This window comes from Strix uralensis, chromosome 2 (genome assembly GCF_047716275.1).
Source record: "Strix uralensis isolate ZFMK-TIS-50842 chromosome 2, bStrUra1, whole genome shotgun sequence".
Lineage (NCBI taxonomy): Eukaryota > Metazoa > Chordata > Aves > Strigiformes > Strigidae > Strix > Strix uralensis.
The window spans coordinates 6,131,562-6,150,388 of record NC_133973.1 but is presented as its reverse complement, the minus strand read 5'-3'; the positions used below and the strand labels follow the sequence as shown (position 1 = coordinate 6,150,388).

Genomic DNA, 18,827 nt, shown 5'->3' with positions numbered 1-18,827 from the left:
CCCGTGTGTTTTCTGTCGGTTTTAGCCACGCGAAACACCTTCGGTTCTTTTTCTTCAGCTCGCCCGTGTCAATTTTTGAGGAAAGCCGCAGTGGGTGTGCGGAGAGAGGGCGGGAGGGCGGGCGGGGCGCGGAGCCGGGCCACCTCCCCTCCCTCCCCGCCGCCCTCTTTCCTGCCGCCGCTGCCAGGAAGTTGGAGACGGGGCAGCGTCGCTCCCCGCTGCTCCAGCCGGGGCTGGGCAGGGTTGGGGCGGCTTCCTCTGGGCGCGGGGGACCTGCCATGGGGACGTAGCGGGCCGCGGAGCCATGCGCGGCCCGGCGCTGCCCTGCAGCTCGCTGGGGACGGTAAGTCACGGCGGGGGCTCCGGTCCCGCAGCGGGCGGCTTGCGGGCTTCCCCCCCCACCACCCCACCCCCCGGGGCTGCAGCGCGGTGCCCGCCGCGGAGCTTTGGGTCCCGAGCTGCCTTCGCCCCCTTCTCGCCGCCGCGGGGCTCCTCACCGCTCCGGCTCTGCGGACAGCCCGCCGCCCGCTCCCGCTCTCCGCGGGCTTTGGCTTCCCTCACGGCAGCCCGGGAGCGGAGGAGCCATTTCCTCCTGCGGGGGGGCGAGGCGGGCGGTCGTGATGAACGGGGAGGCTGCCCCGCGCCGACCGGAGCGGCGACAGGCGGCCGGGAAGCGGAGCCGCGCCTGGCCCGCCCTCCCCTGGCCGCCTGCGGTGTCACCGCGCTGCGGGGCCGCCGAGGCCGGCGGTGCTCCCTCCTTCCCTGCCCGCCCACCGCTGGGCGCTGGGTTCGCCGGCCAACCCCTTTCCGGTTTTTATCCCTGAGTCAGGGCAAAAGCGGCTGGATTTACGGGAATGGCGGAGGATATCCCGGAGCTCCGCTCCCGCCGCCTCGGACTCACCCGGCTCCGCTCCGCGGTCGGCCGCGGGTGCCTGCGGTTGTACCGCCAGCGACGGGCTGGGCGCGTTGCTGTTAGTAAACTGTTAGTAGCAGTTGCCACTCTGCGGGCATTTAAACAAAGATTAGCGGGCTCTGCCTACGCCCCAAACTATGGGGTTTGTTTAAAAGCGGGTTTACCTTTGCCAGGAAATCTGCTTTGACCTTTTTGGGTATCTTAAATCAAGATTTTTAAGCTGTCCATTGTAATTTTGCGGGTGAAAAGTTACCTGTAAAAGAAATCAGAGTATTTTACGAATAGTGTGACTGCTAGAGGTGAATGACCATCCAGTATCAGCAGATGTGTGATAAAGCTGTGACAGTAGGGGTGTGGCATCACTTACCATCATGACATAGCAAATTCTGATATAGAAGTTACAAGGTCAGAGTGTTTATCCTTAAATACCTGAGCATCCTGCTAACAAACACTTGCACTTGATGGCACTGGACTTGTGAGGTTGGGTTAGTTGTTAATTTGCTGTCAGAAAGTTGTGACTATGCTACTCAAAGTTACCTTCTTCCAGAAGTTTTATTTTTTTGTGCTTGGAAGCTTTTTGGAAACCAGGTAGTAGAGTTAAGGCTAGCACTGGCAGGACAACCGAACTAAATCTGTGGAGTGGGAGCACTCTACACCTTGAGTCTAACTGTGGATCACTTACCATGCTGGGGCCTAGGTGGGATACATAAACCGTCAACTTACATACGGATTTCAAAGCACTTAGCAAACCTGGAAAGGTGTATTCTGACTTAAGAATAGTGGTCCACATACTCTTCTGTAATTCAGATACTGTATGTGATATTCATATTATTGGCAATAAAATGCACAAACCCCCATTGGATTCCCCAAATTAATTATATTGTCATCAGTTAAATAATATTCTGGAGGAAGATTGTCCTTCAGTCCTTTTTCTTTTTGAGGATGTTTTTCCCCTCCTACTTACATGTCATTTCAAGTTAATGCCACCACACTCACTCATTACAGATAATGTTTATCTTTTCCATAAAATACATTTTTTTCAGTGTTAAAATTCTAACTCTGTTGCATGCCCTTCCATCTTCCATTTACTTTCCATATCATCCTATGTTGGCCCTCATAGCTTTTCTTACTTCCTTGATGCCCCCCTTCTAGTTTTCTGATTCTTTTATGCTTCCTCTGATTCTTCAGAATTTCCTTTGGCATGTTTCCATGCATTTTCTCTTTTCGTATGTCCATAACCTCCATGACTTCCCAGGTCCTCTGTGTTTTCCCTGTGCACTCCTAACTTTCATAGTGGAAAAATTGGCAACTGTCTTCTCTGAGGCCTCTGTGTTTTCTGTCGCACTAAAAAGAAAAAAAAATAAATGGCAGTTTCGTTTATTAAAGGCAGTTCAGTTTTATGAAGAAAAGATGAAATAGCCATAAGGGTGCATCTGGCACCCTTTGAAGGTAAAGGGAGGAATTGCAATTTTGAAGTTGGAAGCTACGTTATATAAAAATTGAAAACCAAGGCACCATGTGCATTGTAAAAAAGAACTGTTGGGTCTACCATCCTGTTTCCACTAAGTGGCCAACGGCAGGTGTCTACCAAGGGTTTTGAAGCAGGGCAAGTGTACAACAATGAAAAATAAAAATATTTTCCCAGTTTCCAGTGATCTGTGACTGTAGGAATTCCCAAGTTGAAATGGTGTCTTCATTTTTCTGCCTCCTGGGTGTGTTTTTTCTTCTGCTGGTGGGTGTGATGATCTCTTTTGGAACCCAGGCATGTTTCTGGCACCCCCAGCACTCTGGCAGGGAGTCCCACACAGCAACTATGTGCTGGCTAAAAAAGTACCTACCTGTATGTGTTTTGAACCTGTCCCCTGCTTGTTTTATGCGGTGCCTTAGTTCTTGCACTGGAAGAGCCAGAGAAGAGCCATCCCAGTTCATCACCTTCGGCCATCCCAGTTCATCACCTTCGGCCATCCCAGTTCATCACCTTCGGCCATCCCAGTTCATCACCTTCGGCCATCCCAGTTCACCTTCTCTATGGCATTCGTGACTTTGGGGCCTGCTATAGTATCCTCTGCTCAGTTTTCTCTTTTATAGACCAGTATTTTTAATCTTTCCTTCTATGGCAGCCAGTCTGTACCACTGATCATCCTTGTTTTCTTTCTCTGCATAATATCTGGGTTAATCTATATTCTCAGGATTGGGGACTAGAGCTACAGTCCAGATTCAGTCCTTACGGGTTTATATATTGGCATAACAACACCCTCTGTTTTGTCCTCAGTTCTTTTCCTAATAATTCATAGCATTTGATTGCATTTCTGATTGCTTTCTTTAACCAGGTTCATTCAACTTTTGATCTGCTTATTAATCTAATTTTAATTTCTATTTTTGATGACTGTTTACTTCTAGCCAAATAGAACATGTTGATATCCAGGTCTCTGCTAATTTCAATTGCGTGGTAATTTAAGTTCTCACAAGTAATCAGTATTGTCAGTTTGGATGCCTTTTCCCTTAGTTTTCATTAAGTAATCCATTTTCTGCATTAGCAGTATTATTTGGGCTAAAACAGTTTTTGTCATTTTGCTCCTTCTTATCCATTTTCATTAGTCATCACAAAGGGGCTTTGTTTTTATTTGGGTCAGATGTCTTGTGTTCTCTTCCATACTCTTGTCCTCATCCCTGGGTGACCGAGTGCTTCCTTTGAACCCTCAGTAAGGCAGATCTTTCTACTGTGGTCTTCGGAACCTGACAGCAGGAAGCACATCTCAAAGCAATGTTGCTACATTTCTCTGTTAAAACAAACAGGAGCACATCAGTTCCAATGAGTGGGACTCAGCATGTGACAATTACCCCACTCTTAAAAAACTCACCTAGTGAGTCACTGTGAGCACGGCTGCAGGCAGAGGTCAAGGGCTTGTGCCCAGCTGAAAATCAATTTGGGATTGAAGGGGGAGGCCACTTTTCCACTCTTCATCTCTGCTAATATGAAATAAAAACTTCTAACTTTATATACTGTATTTATACAGACATTTTATGGTGTGAAGTCCATGATCTTTATAGATAAATCACAGGGTTTTTTTGTTTCTAAATTAAGATTTCTAAGGCATTTCTTCATTGTGTGAAAGCTATTACCAGTCTCCTGATTCTAGACAAGGCCTAAAATACAGCATTCCTCCACCTGATCTTGATAAAATGGAGGTTTATTTATAATAACAGCTCTTGTATCCTTCTTTTGACCTTTCCAGGTTTTAGTGAGCAATGAGAAAAGCTTCCTGTAAATGTTGCTTTAATATACATTTCTCAATGTGTAAAGCAGAAGTTCTGGTTTCTTGTGCATCTTTGTATAGCAGACTAAAAAAAATGCAAACCTCAAAGAGCTTTTGGAAATGGCTGAAGCAGTCAAAAAATATAAAGGGTAATCTTGCACCCTGATTTCTTTGGTAGATCGTTACCCTGAGCAGGATCTCTGTTTTCCTCTGAACTTCCAAGTTGGCTAATTTTTTATGACTCATCAAAAAGGTTTACAGATGACTGATAAGTAGATTACTTGTGCATTGGTGTGTATTGTGTTGAACTCTGATGCAAAGGGAAGTTTCAATTAAGAAATTCTAATGACTTGTAATGCCTTTTATTTGCAGGTAGTTCTTTAGTTTAACAATGGAATTTGCAGAAGGGAAGTCTTTTTTGAGAGAAGCAGTTGAGTAAGTTGTTGTTGGGGAAACTATTAAATGATGAATATGTTAGGTGTGCACAAAAAAGAGTAAGCCTCTTAATCTCTGGGTTTTAACAGCACATCTGGGTTTATAAAATTGTTTTATTCTGAAATTTTCAGCTTTATGCTTTTGCATTAAGGAGTTTTTAAACTGGAAATTATTAATTTGGAAGTATTTTAAATGTAAGCTTCGTGATGAGCAATATTATTTGAATTGTTTGGAATGCTAATACCCGAGCGTCTGCTCCAGCAAGTATTGCCTTCCTGTTAGTTCACATGAACAGGCATGGGGTCTCAAGGCACTGGATATGGGGGCAGGAGTCACTTCCCACCTGTCTAATTCCGCCCCTTCCCACCCAGTTTGCTTTCTGTGACCGGCCTTGGTCCACTCTGGACACTTCTGGCTTTCTAGGAGAGGGAAGTCTTATTTCCAACACAACCCTCTCCAGCCTTGCTTTCCCGTCATACCTGTGCATCAATGTAGGTGCTTCCTCCGCCCTTCTCCCTGAGGGCGAGGAGCCTTGCAGGTAGCAGCAGGGCTACACCTCTGCACAGAGTGCATGATAAAGAGCTCTGGCATCCCTGCTGAATAAATTGGTATTTTCTAGCCTTGTGGACATTGGCAGGGGATAGTAGCCCTGATACGCTGCACTTCCATGCGTTGTCCCTCTGTTTCAGATACTGTGCCTTCTTTCTCCTTGGCCTGAGAAGACTGCTCTCAAATGTCCCTTCTTATTTCCAAGCCCCGCTTCCATCTTTCTTGCATCTTGCTGCGTTCTTCACTTCTATCTTAGCTGGTCCTTTCTTTCTTTGCCTTACTCTTGTCCTGGTTTTGACTGGGATAGAGTTAGTTTTCTTCCTAGTAGCTGATACAGTGCTGTGTTTTGGGTTTAGTGTGAGAATAATGTTGATGACACACTGATGTTTTAGTTGTTGTGAAGTAGAGCTTATCCTAAGTTAAGGATTTTTCAGTTTCCTGTGTTTGCTGGCACAAGAAGCTGGGAGGGAGCATGGCCAGGACAGCTGACCTGAACTAGCCAAAGGGCTATTCCATACCACAGAACGTCACACTCAGTATATAAACTGGGGGGAGTTGGCCAGGAGGGGCAGATCGCTGCTCGGGCATCGGTCAGCGGGTGGTGAGTGGTTGTGTTGTGCATCACTTGTTTTTTCTTGGGTTTTATTTCTCTCTCTTTGTTTATATTCCTTTTCATTACAATTATTATATTTATTATTATTGTTGTTGTTATTTTATTTTAGTTATTAAACTGCTCTTATCTCAACCTGTGGGTTTTACTTTTTTTTCTGATTCTCCTCCCCATCCCACTGGGAGGTGGGGAAGAGTGAGTGAGCGACTGCGTGGTGCTTAGTTGCTGGCTGGGGTTAAACCACGACACTGTAGAGATGTCACCTCACTTGCAGTTCTCGGTGCATGGCCTGATGTGGCGGAAACAGCAGCAAGGGTGTGAATTGAAGTGGTGGTAGTAATTCAAGAATATTTGAGGTTGAAGATGGTGCAGGGACTCCTAAATCCTGTCTCAGCCGCCAAAGCTTTGCATAGAAGAGCTTTTGAGCTTTTGCAGTGTTGTTTTTTTTTTTTCACTGTAGCTGCCAGGCAGTAAGTGCTGGCATGAGACATAAGAAGGAACTAGGGTTGCCTCACATGTGAGAAGAATGTATGGGACACATAGCTGTCACCCAGAGGGGTGGAATGATTTAAGGACGCAGCATTCTTGTTTTCATCTGCCATATTTTGTTTATTTCTGCAGCAGTTTCAAAAGTAAAACCTAGAGTTTCTGCTGATTCTTTTTTTCCTGGGAAGTCCCTGCTCACTAAAAATGTGAATCACCGGTGTGCATGATGTGGTTTGGTGGTTTGAATTATCATTTGGCTTGGGTAATACATGCTGTCCACTTTTCTATGCAGCACTGGTTAGTAGGTACTTGTTCTTATGGTCTGTGGAATCAGAGCATGTTATAAATCTAATGATGGAAAAATCACCTTATTTCAGTAGTAGAAGACCTCTAGACTTTGCATTGGTGAGCTGTCACCAATGACTCGAGGCTTCATTGCTTGGTTAATGGGGCCACATCCGGCTGGTGACCAGTCACCAGGTGTGTTCCTCACGGCTCACTTCTAGGACCCGTTCTGTTCAATATGTATCAGTGGTCTGGATGCAGGAGCTGCATGCACCGTTAGCAAGTTTGCTGATGATACCAAACTGGGAGGTGCTGTTGACTCTCTTGAGGTACAAGATGCCTTGCAGAGGGATCTAGATAGATTGGAGCACTGGGCTATGGTTAATGGGATGAATTTAACAAGAACAAATGCCGGATTCTGCACCTGGGAGGAGTAACGCCGGGCACAAGTGTAAACTGGGAGAGGAGTGGCTGGAGAGCAGCCCTGCAGAAAGGGGTCTGGGGGTGCGGGTCGGCAGCAGGCTCAGTGTGGGTCAGCAGCCTGCCCTGGCAGCCCAGAGGGCAAACCGCATCCCGGGGGGCATCAAACACAGCACGGCCAGCCGGCAAAAGAGGTGACTGTCCCGCTGTACTCAGCGTTGGTGCGGCCAACCCTGGAGTGCTGGGTGCAGTTCTGGGCCCCACAACTGAAGAAGGATGTGAAGGTCCTTGAACGCGTCCAGAGGAGGGCAACTAAGCTGGTGGAAGGGCTGGAAGGAATGTCCTGTGAGGAGTGGCTGAGGGCTTTGGGCTTGTCTAGTTGGGAGAGAAGGAGGCTGAGGGGCGACCTCATCGCTCTCTGCAGCTTCCTGGGGAGGAGAAGTGGAGAGGGAGGTGCTGAGCTCTCCTGCCTGGGATCCAGCAATAGGACATGTGGGAATGGCTCAAAGCTGCACCAGAGGAGGTTTAGACTGGACATTAGGCAGCATTTCTTTACCAAGAGGGTCAGATACTGGAGCAGGCTTCCTGGAGAGGTGGTCGATGCCCCAAGCCTGTGGGTGTTTGAGGCATTTGGACAATGCCCTTAATAACATGCTTTAACTTGGTCAGCCCTGAAGCGGTCAGACTAGTTGATCGTTGTAAGTCCCTTCCAACTGTGAAATATTCTGTGCTATTCTAATTTCATGTATTTCCTGAATTTTATGAATTCTGTCATTGGTATAAATCAGTATACTGCTGAACAGCTTGGGGAGTTGCTTAAGATGGTGGTGTGGTGTTTTTTTTTTTTTTTCCCTGTCATATGAATGATTTTTCTGGAAGGCCGAGTCGCTGGTTTGTGAGTCACTTGTGGTTTGTGACTCTCTGTTCCTCAGATTTTCATCAGTGATAATGTGTTAACTCTGGTTTGATTACACTTAGAGACATGCTTTCACTTAATCTGAAAAACTGAAAACACCTGTATTGTTTTATTTTGTTTTTGAAGGTGCATCTGACCAATTTTCTATGTGTTTTTGGCTTGATCTTTGATGCTTTCTTCTGTTGTTTCTATTGCTGACTTGTCTGACCTAGGGGCTAGTTATATATATTCCCGTGTCGGGGAATTAATCATTGGGTAGAGAATCAGGATTTTGTTTTTTTATTTTACTTTTTATTTTGCTGTCAGGCCATCTATGTGAAAGATCTTTCACCCATTTTCCTGCAAGCAATCAGTCTTGTAAGACTGTCAGCTGCTGAAACGAGTTTTATTTCTACTGAGTTCTTGGAGTACTTGCATTTATTGTGTGGTCAGCTAATTAAGTCTGAAATGATAGTTATTTAAATATGTGGTTTTCTTTTTCCTGTTCACCATTTTAACATCTGGTCTAGTGAATATGTCTTTGTATGACAGAGTGCTCTGAAAAATGGGGTTTTTGCTTTGTCAGAGTTACAAAGTGCTATCCTTGAGGTTTTAAGTTGCTTTCATCTATGTACCTTTTTCCCCCAAAGCTTTAATTTTGAGAGAAACAGGACAGCATGGGGCTGTCATAGCCATCTCTTTTTGCGTATCCTCTCTTAAGCTTGCAACCACAAAATTGGTATCAGCATTGTGGTTTACCCTTATTGGTTTGCTTTGCTTTTGCTATAACTCTCCTAGCTGAAAAAGCAAAAAGAAACAGAACTCTGAAGCTGTGCCTCTACAGCTACACATCTTGCCACTTTCAAAAAAGCAAGCTGGGAAAACATTACAATGTAGGGAAGGTAGTGTAGTAAAACTCTGTGTACAGAGATTGTATGGATGGGTTGGGGTGGTATTTATTTGCAGAAAAAAGGAGTTGATTTTCATGCATTCACACCATCCGATGCATAGACTACATTGGCACATGCTCTCCACGACATACCCAGAAGCACTAACACACGTATGTCCAGATGGTGTGGCACTACAAACTACTTTTTGGACAAGTCCATCATACCCCTTGGATGTCATCAGCTGGTATGGGATGGACGTTTGACATAGAAACTTGCTGACTTTAGGCTCCATAAATCTTGGGTCAAGTTGTTTTTCTTTTTTTTTTTTTTATTTTATAATTTTTTAACCTTTTTGTTATTGTGTTTTTTCCTTGTCTGAAGGCATGTTTGAAATACATGCCTAGAGTCTTTTTCTGCTGGGCCAACAGGCAGAGGAATCGTGTTTGTGATATGCTGCAGTTTTGTTACCATCCTCCTAGTGCAGGGTCTTTTGCCAATGAGTCATCTATGCTGAGTGTAGACCTTTTGGCTCGGACATAAACAGCACATTTCTCAATTTCGCTGCTGGGAATAGCGTCCTGAAAACAGCGTGCAGGGAATGGTGTCCTTCATTATCTGTAGAGGCTGTTCTTTTAACCCTTCGTTCTGCTGTTCCTTCGTGCGTCTGTGTGTACACACGCTCATGCTCTCTTACAGTCATACTGCAGTCGTGCTAATCTTAATATTTCTGTTAAAATTCTTGACAACAGTCATCTTCAAAATGAAAAATAGCAAGTAAATCTTAAAGGAATTAAAAAAAGAAAAAAGTGCACATTTTTGTGGCAGACTGCTCAGACCGAATGTTAACAGCTGCAGTTTTAAAGGAAGAATCTATGTTTTATGGGGAGAAGTCGAAAACCTAACTTTCCCACATTTCTAGGGCTGGCTTGCTCAAGAGGAGTTTTGGAAGCTTTTCTTTACTTTGCATGCAGTGAGATCCTCCTCTGCCTTCTTACTCCAAACTTTCCATCTGGTTTATTTAGTCAGTAGAACCGCAAGTACTGGATGCATTCTTCTCTCTGGAACTGTTTCTAGATGGGCAGTCTTACTGCCTTTCTTATAAAAACATTCTTTGCTCTTGAGTAACTTTCTTGCAAGCTGCAGCATTTTCAAGGCATTCCATCTACGAATTGCACATCACGAAAAGTATTTGCTTTATATACAATCAGTTTGTCATAAAGACATATGGCATATTAATAACACAGATGATAGGCATGAGTTTGTTGGGGCTTTTTGTGGTAACTAATCTGCCTCCACACGTTTGTCAGTGGAGGGTCCTGATAGCAGAATTGGTCAAGTCAATTGAACTCACTGTTTAATAAGGTTTAATTGTAAGTGCTGAAGTCAGCTGTGCAGTCTGCAAGGGGATGTGATGTTTTCTCACCTTGTTTCTCTTCCTGTTTCTTTCCCTCTCTCTCCCTCTGTATTTACAGGTTATCTTAACATTCATCTGCGTGTTATCAAAGGAATCTGTAGGAATTGCTCCAGTGCCATATACATTGCAAGTCCATCGGGTAGCTTTGGATGGAAGAGACCCCTCTAACCCCTTGAGGGGAGAAGAGAGGCAGGTGCAGTGTCTACTGGGACAATACCTACATCCCAGTGAGACTCACTGCTGCATGAGATGCCATGCAGGTACGTAAAATGAGTACAGTAATAGTGACCTTCACCTTAGAGGCATTTCCCTGTCCGGTACTCTCAAACTGTCTCTCTCCTACAGCTACATCAGTGCTCCCTTTCCTTGGTACCTATCCCTACCTGGATAAATTGTCATTCCTTGTCTCTTCTTTTGGTCTGTCAGTGTTCTTCACACTGGTGAGAGGAAGTATACTTGGTCCTTACACCATCAACTTCAGGGTTTCTCTGAGCAATCCATGACTCCCATCCTCCCTAAGACAACGCATTTGCGTTTCTGTCAGAGCTCTGTTAAGTGATTTTCTTGCAGGTACCTACAAGGCAAAAGACTGTGATCGGCCTGACCAGGCACCTGTCTGTCTTCCGTGTGCTCATGGCACATTCACAGCTGTTGATAACACCATGTCTAAATGCTTCCAGTGTACACACTGCCGTATGGGTGAGTTATCTGTAGGACCTGATGAAAATGTGTGGTACTGGTGGGTAGGGGGCTGGAGGGGATGGCAAGATGAGCAAGAAGCTTGGAAGAGTAAGCAATTGAATGGGCAGAAGGACAGTGTATGGGAAAGGATTGGGGACAGCAGGAATAAGGGTTACCAAATTACTACAGTCTGAGACAGAGTTTGCAGGCCTTTTTGGCCTTTTTCTGGGAAGATTAGGGGATAGCAATACCTGCCACTGCATCTCTTAGCTCAAGGTAAAGGAAGAGGTTGGAATAATCACTTCTCCTTTCTTTCCACAGAGTTTGGGCAGATAGTAGAGACCCCCTGCACCCCAAAGCAAGATACTGTATGCGGCTGTCGGAAGCATCAGTATCAGATTGGCCTGTCCGATCTCTTCCAGTGTAGGAACTGCAGCTCGTGTGTCAATGGGATTATTGCCAACTGTGAGTATGGATGGGTGTGGCTCCACTATGGACATACTGTTCTCCAGTAGACATTAATAGCCCCTCCTTTCACTTTCTGACACGCTGCAGTGCCTTGCCCTGACGTAATTGTAGTTTTGGAACATCTCTTGGTTTTCCTCACCCACTCTCCCCAGAAAGACTGCCATTCTCTGCCTGCCTTGGCATCAAACCCTATTTTCTATCACAGTTTCTACTTTCCTTTTGTCCTTGAATGGTTTCTTGGTTTTGGCTGTTGTGAGGAGATATTTGCTACTTAATTTTGGTACCTCTACCTTGCATGCACTGAAGCAAGGTCTTTTGTCTTTGTGTGGATATTTCTCCTGATGCTCATTGCATTTCCCTCCAACTGCTGGAGGCACTTTTGAGTGCAATGGCTGAAAATACCACTAGTCCCAGTGCCCAGCTGAACTGCTTGTCAGTCAGTTGCTGAACCATCACAGTGCAGTGTTTTAAAGTAAAGAGCTGCTCAGGTAATGCTGAACTGTACTGAGTGGCATTGGGTGTGACCTGGGGATGGTGCAAGTGTCTGGAGAAGTACCCATGTTAGCTGTCCCAAGCTGCCTCATCTCCAGCCAGGAATCGGAGATGTTAACCAAATGTGTGCCGCCATCTACCTTGTGCTGTATAATTCTGTTCATGTCCTTTAAATGCTCCTTACCTTGTTGTCCTAAAGCTATCACCTCTTCTTTGCAAATTCTGCTTCTCCTGATCCCTTTCCCTTCTCTTACCTTGCCTAGTGTGAGCTTTAGTGTCTCACTGGTGAATTCGTTCCCTCTGGTGCTCAGTAATCTTCCTCTAGGACGGTTTCCACGCTTACACCTGTCCTCAAGGGTCATCATCGTATGCTGCCCTTGAGCAATTTCCTTCCCTCTTGGCTGATGTAGAACTGGTTTTGTCCTGTCCCTTGCTTGCCGCAGAACGCATGCTTCTTTTTCAAGCACCTTTTTCCCTCCCGTCATGCAACTTTATGTCCTTCCATCACTATTCTTGCCTGCTCTTCCCCATACCTGTTTTACTCAGTCTCCATACTGTGACTTGCTTAGAAGCAATAGCTCTTTCATTTCTTACCCCTTCCACTCACAGCATAGCAGATCGCAGGAGTGAATGTGTCCCATGGCTTGAAGTGATTTCTGCCTGCCCTGAACTGACTTCCTCACGAGTCCCAGCTGCTCAGGGACCACTTCTCCCTTGTCTTTGCCTTACTAATGTGATTTCCCCTTCCTGTCATGCTGCTTGAACTTGAGTGACTTTCCCTGCTTTTGTGCTGGAACTGCCATTATCCGTTAGACCAATTTCAGTTGCACTGTAATTTTAGTCCCTTTCCAAGGTTCTACAGAGGCCTCTGACCTACCAGGATAGTGGTACCCTTACTTTTTATTATATTTATCCTCCCCCAACCCTGTCCTCAAACATAGACTGATCCTTTTTCTCTTCTTCAGTAGCAGTTCTCTGAGTTTAAAGAGGGATAATCTCCCACCCATCTGGGAGTGGATTTTTCTCCTTTTGTTTTCTTCTCCATCCAGTTTATGGCTACAGTTTCTTCTTTTCTCTACAGGTTCAAAGAACAGAGACACAATTTGCAGGTGTAAGCCGGGATTCTTCCTGACACTTAGTAACGTTTGCAAGCCTTGCAACAGGTGAGCTTTTTTCTCTGTATGCCCCTCTGCTGAGTAGGAGAGAGAGCAGACACAAGCCCCACAGGGGGAGGAAATTTTTCACAAGGCTCTGTCCATCTTGACATAACTTTACAACATTCTGCTTTTCCAAGGCAATTGGGTCTTCCCCTCTGCCACCCCCAGTCTTCTCCATGTAGGCATCAGCCCACTAAGAACCCAAAGCCACTAGCCACACTGCATTGCTCTGCTTTGCAGGCTCGTCTTGACTCATCTGTTACTTAGGATTGTTGCACATGGCTGGTGTTTTGTTTCATGCGTGCTCACCTCTCTGATTTGCTCTTTCAGCTGCATTGGAGAAGAGTGCTTGCAGTGTCATAGCCCAGTGGCTACCTCACCGACTCCGTCTGGGCTGAGTGAGTACTGGGGGAACTGAGGGACAGTGAAATCTTTTCAGTGTGGGATTTTGTTTTGTTAATGCCTTCTGTAAAGTGTTGTTTTCTCCACTCTCTCAAACCATTATTCTTTTTCTCCCTACCATTTGCACATCTTCACTTGCTGTTCTTCCTCTAGCACTTACATCCTCCTTTCTCAGTCATTCACTCATTTGCCCTCATCCTTTTGTCCAGATGGGAGCCTTGTCCTTGGCATCATTGTTGCAATATTTGGAGTTATCTCTGTCCTCTATGTTGTAAATAAAATAGTGAAGATGGTCCAGAAAAATGGGATAGCGTCGTCTTTCTACTCCTGTGGTGAGTACAGCAGCATATGCAGAGATATTAACTGGGATAGACATCATTCTCTGTGTGCTTGTGTATGCGCACACGTGTGAGGGAAGAAGTGGGATCCCGTTACTCTGCTTTGCTGCAAGGCCAGAGGAACACAAGAACTCGACAGCTAAGCGTATTGGTGCAGTTCTTGCAACTCTGCATCCATGACCATAGCTGTGATTGGAAGTGCAATGTGAGCTCATTGCTGGGAGATGTGCATTTTGCTAGAAAACCTTTTTGAGGGCAGGATTGTGCAAGCTGCTTTCCTGTTTTCTCTGGGATGAGAGGAAGCGAAAATAATTTCTGCTTTCTTTTTTCTTTTTTTTTTTTCTTTAAAGTTTCTTTGCCGCAGACAACCAAGGAGCCAGTATCTGAGGTGAGCAAGAGGATGGGTATAAGATCTTTCTTTCTGCTTTCAACTGTGTTAGCCTGGGATCCAGAGTAACATTTTTCCCCAAGGGCTGTTTTTAGGCCTTGTATTTTCAAATGAGCTGAGTAATAGGGCTGTTTAATTCAGAAGTCTTTTCCTGTAGAGGGTGAAGCCATTAACATTTGACATCCCTTCTTCTAGAGGTTGCTTTTCAATCTCCTGGCTTTTTGCTTTTTTCTTTCTGGATGCATTATTTTCAGATAGCTGCTCCTTAATCCCTTTTTCTCCCTATATACCCTAAGCTTGAAGGATTTAACTAATTTTATTTCACTTCAGATCTTGACCCCACAAGCCTCTCAGTGCTGCTTCACAGTGTTCTCTCAGGTCCCATGTTGTTCTGCCATTAAGAGGGCCCAAGCAGTAGTTGAGGCAGGGCTTCCACAGCCTTACAGAGAAGGCTGATGGAAAAGGTGGCATGTGGAGCTTCTAGAATGGTGGTGATTTCAGGTTCCAGCCTTACCTGATTTTGTAAAGAAATACTTTTTTCCAGACTACTGTTTTTAGATGCCAAAAGAGAGTTAAACTCCTTGGGTTCTGCTGGAAAGAAATTTGTGGTGCCTTCTGCTCAAACAAGGCATTAGGAAGAATTAAAACCTCAGCACCTGCTCCCCACCTATTTTGGATAAACTTTAGTATGTAAAGCTAGTGGTTCCTTGCAAGAAACAGGTGTATTGTGCTGTTGTGGGTGGTTCTGGACTAAGAAAACATGTCTTTTAGGTTGAGGTAAAAAGAAGTGAAATTTCCATCCTTCTTCCTGAGTCCCAGAAAGAAACAGAATTGTCAGTGAATGCAACACCACCACCTGCACCTCTGCTGCAAAGTTCCCATGAGTTACCAGACTGTGTCAGACCTGCCAGGAAGACGCAGCTTCCAGACAGTAAGTGAAACTCCCCCACCCTTCCCTCCTTCCCCAGACAAATGAGAACCTGATTGTGCAAGCACGGCTAGGAGGATGTTGGACAGACCTGAGCTGGTGTACATGACCTGCGTGTATGTTCATTGTGCTGGGTTTGTGTGTGTGGTGGGGTTTTTGGTAGTGGGGAGGGGGATACAGCAGTGGCCCCTGTGAGAAGCTTCTCAAAGCTCCTGTGGCTCCAAGTCGGACCCACCTCTGCACCAAGGCCAAGCCAATTAGCGACGGTGGCTGTGCCTCTGTAATAACGTATTTAAGAAGGGGAACCGGTGAGGGGGAGTTGGAGTTATGAGGAGGAATTGTGAGGAGGACACATATGCGAACACCGAGGTCAGTGGAAGAAAGGAGAAGGGGGGAGGTGTGCCGGAGTGGAGATGCCCTTGCAGCCCGTGGTGAGATGGCAGGGCTGCACCCCCCCCCCCCCCCCACCCCCCCCCCCCCCATTGGAGGTCCGTGGTGGAGCAGAGACTTGCCTGTGGAGGACCCCACACCAGAGAAGGTTGCTGCGCCTGAAGACGACCTGGACTCTGTGGGAAGCCCCCGCTGTTGTCGTTCAGCACTGGGAGGATTGCAACACGTGGGAGGGACCCACGCTGGAGCAGCTTGGGAAGAGCTGCAACCCGTGAGAGGGAGAAAGTTAGTGGAGGACTGTCTCCTGACACCACGCCAGAGCAGGGGAGAATGGGAGGAGTCCTCTCCCTGGGGAGGAAGGAGCGGCAGGGCTGGCTGCACCCCCCCATTCCCTGCCCCCTGCACCGCTACAGGGGGAGGAGGTAGAGAAATCAGGAGCAAAGTTGAGCGCAGGAAGAAGGGAGGGGTGTGGGGAAGGTGTTTTTAAGATGTGGTTATACTTCTTACTGTCCTACTCTGTTAAGTGGTGGTGTTGATGGTGTTTGAATTAAATGAACATTCTTTTTCTTCCCCTAACGAGTCTGTCTTTTGCCTGTGACATGTAAGGGGTGAGTCATGCCTCTCTGTCCTTATCTCAATTCCCAACCCTTTTGTTGTATATTCTCCTTCCCATTCCTGAGGGGGAAGGGGTGAGCAAGCAGCTTTGTGGTGCTCAGTTGCCTTCTGGGCTCAAACCACAACATTCATGCATGGCACAGTACAAAGGCAGAAGCGTGTCCAGAGGCTGTATATGCTAAACACCTATGCAAGGCCTTTCTGTTGTCCCTTTTCCCTACCAGCAAAATGGGTTGTCATATGTGGTGACAGGCTGTCAGTCTTAATGCCTCTGGGATAGTGACCCAGAGCATTCCTTTTGCAGGAACGTGTGGTAGCAAGGCCCTAAGCATGTGTGGTCAGCTCTGCTCAACCTTACACAAGAGCATATGGAAGCATTCCCTTTGGCTTTTTGAGTGATAAGAGCAAATCTGGGCATCACACGAGTCTGTGTGCCTACTCTGTAGAAGACCTGAACAGGATGGGGCAATGCACGATCCCAAGACACCATCCAGCCCTGGATTAATTGCATTCTCCTTGAGACTGCAGAATCCTGGTTCTCACACTTTTTTCTTCTCTTTTCACAGACCCTGCTATTCTCTACACTGTGGTGGATCACGTACCGCCATCTCGGTGGAAAGAGTTTGTGAGGCGTCTGGGTCTGAGTGACTATGATCTAGAGCGAATTGAAATTGAGCATCGGCGTTTACGAGATGCCCAGTATGAAATGCTTAGACTGTGGAAACTGCGGATGGGCCATGCTGCAACTGTGGAGCACATCAGCTGTGTTCTCAACCAGATGGAGCTGAGTGGCTGCAGTGAAGCTATTCAAGAGGCTTTGCTAAACCAGAACTCTCCTCAACCTTGCAGCCTCCACAATCATCTTTAATCTATTTCTGTTTTAGTTTCCCTTGCTATGACTCTTAAGAGAGGATCATAACTCCCTTCCTTTCCCGTCTTCCTTTTCTCATACTGCTCTATCTTTCTAACACTTTTCAGCTGGGTTTGTTGGAGACGGCAGCAGATTATGCTGGAGGAAGGCTGAGGTTTGCTTCTCAACCACCTTGTAGTTCAACACCTTTAAGCCAAGACAGACCTCTGCAACAACTCATTTCCCAAGGAGGGGAAGCACCTCATAAAGGAAGTGGTGTGCGGACTCTGACCAAGATGAAAACAGGAGCTTAGAGTGACTTGAAAGATCAGCTGCTCTGTGGACAAGTTGTTGCTGAAACAGGTGCTCTACCCACCATGTGGTGGGTAAATTTGTAGGGTGACTTGGTTAAGCTGGCTGTTCAGATGGTCAAGTACTCACTTTTTGCAGATCTATTTTTCTGCAAAATCAGACAGTTGAACTGGCTCACATTGCAGCCCTTTGATTGCTAAATCTGACTGAAGGGAAATGGTGGGAGGATGTGCCTGCTTCTGGGAGCAGGGGAGGATTGCCCTCTTTCGGTATCAACTAGTTATCGCTGTGGCAGAAGAGTCACAGAGATCAGAAGTGGTGGCTCTGTGAGAAACAGGAGGATGTTATCCTTTCCACACCCCCATTTCCCTCAGGCTCAAGAGGAATAAGGATTCCGAGCCACTGAGTCAGATGAGAGGGTTGGTGCTTTTTTCTCAAGCTTTTTTTCTGTACCTAGAAACCATGTAAGATAGCATTAACAAAACACCTGCCTGTGTGTTTGTCCAAGCGCAGAGTGGGAAGGGATGTGTGCGTCTGGGTGAGAAGGTACACACAGGTTGGTGGGCTTGTGTCTACCTGCTTCTCTTATCTCTGAACAATTTGCTGAATCTGATCTAACTGCAAAGGGAACTGTGTATGTGTACATGTGTGTGTATATATATATATATATTTTAGCAACTGTTGAATAACTTCACACTACTTTCTGGACTGCATTCTGTGATTGCTGCGTGGGTGTGGGAGCCATTCCAGGCTCTGACCATCACTTTCTCATGGGTATTACCCTGGGGGAAACAGAAGAAGCAAAAATCAATTAGCCTGCATCAGGTGCAGGTTGTCCACACATTTGTAACGTGGATTTTTTTTTTTTTTAAATCTCTAATCCCTTGACCAGAGCAAAACTTTCTATTATAAATACACTAAATACTCTGGATTAAAATTCATATTTTTACCTCTGCCTCCATTCTGATTTTGTCCATATCGACTTCTCTTCTGTGACTGAGTGGGGGCAGAGGAAGGGGAATAACTTCCAGAAGTGGCCAGACTGGGCTGCAAGAGTGTGGGTGGCTTGATGGTCTCATGAAATTTTTTTTTGAAAAACAAGTTTTATGAACTTTTGTATGTAAAGTTTAGCTGCCCTCAAGTCACAGGAAACTGGCTGAGGGCAGGAAGTAGGACTGAAATTAAATCCGGTTGCAGGTCTTCTCAGATATTCATGAGTCAGAGGGGGTGCTACTGTATTTAAAGTGAGTTTTTAAACAACATACAGCGAGTCATTTTGTATTTGGCTTTTTAAAGAGGAAAATATCTTTAAAAGAATGATAATCGATTATACTTTAGTGCTAATCTTACAGAAGCATGTTTTTGTCTGAGAAACCAAAGCACCGTGTTAAGACAGAGTAGGAAGGGTCCTGTTCCTACTCTGATGAGAAAACTTGAAAGTTCATGACAGTGACAAGGCCAGGAAATTAAGTCAGTTTTAATTTCCAGTTTGAGGCTTTGTTTTGCTATGCCTGCACGCTATTTTAATTGAGGTTGATTTTTTTTGTTGTTTTTAAATCAAAGGAGGTGGTACGAAGTTCATTCTAATACTCTTTGTATTTCTTTCATAATTTGTTCAACAAGCACAACAATGTAATAATTACTCTAGATGT

At 45.6% G+C, this 18,827-nt stretch overlaps 1 protein-coding gene across 2 annotated transcripts; it reads left to right on the top strand.

The window, feature by feature from the left end:
• Positions 1-177: 177 nt before the first annotated feature.
• Positions 178-18,124, top strand: TNFRSF1A (TNF receptor superfamily member 1A). Of its 2 annotated transcripts, XM_074853563.1 has the most exons (10): positions 180-343; positions 10,213-10,414; positions 10,725-10,853; positions 11,157-11,300; positions 12,877-12,958; positions 13,283-13,350; positions 13,564-13,686; positions 14,043-14,080; positions 14,852-15,011; positions 16,580-18,124. In XM_074853563.1, exons 1-10 carry the CDS (start codon positions 305-307, stop codon positions 16,879-16,881), a joined length of 1,287 nt encoding a protein of 428 aa, XP_074709664.1. In that variant the 5' UTR covers positions 180-304; the 3' UTR covers positions 16,882-18,124. The 2 variants fall into 2 exon arrangements, with proteins under 2 accessions (XP_074709673.1, XP_074709664.1); XM_074853572.1 differs by lacking the exon at positions 13,564-13,686 and having other exon boundaries at positions 178-343.
• Positions 18,125-18,827: the final 703 nt, after the last annotated feature.

Excerpts from the sequence above, each read along its gene's own strand:
- TNFRSF1A (XM_074853563.1), top strand. The coding sequence starts at position 305 with ATGCGCGGCCCGGCGCTGCCCTGCAGCTCGCTGGGGACG. Across the intron at positions 11,301-12,876 it reads CAATGGGATTATTGCCAACT|GTTCAAAGAACAGAGACACA; the intron begins GTGAGTATGGAT and ends TTTTCTCTACAG. Across the intron at positions 13,351-13,563 it reads ACCGACTCCGTCTGGGCTGA|ATGGGAGCCTTGTCCTTGGC; the intron begins GTGAGTACTGGG and ends CCTTTTGTCCAG.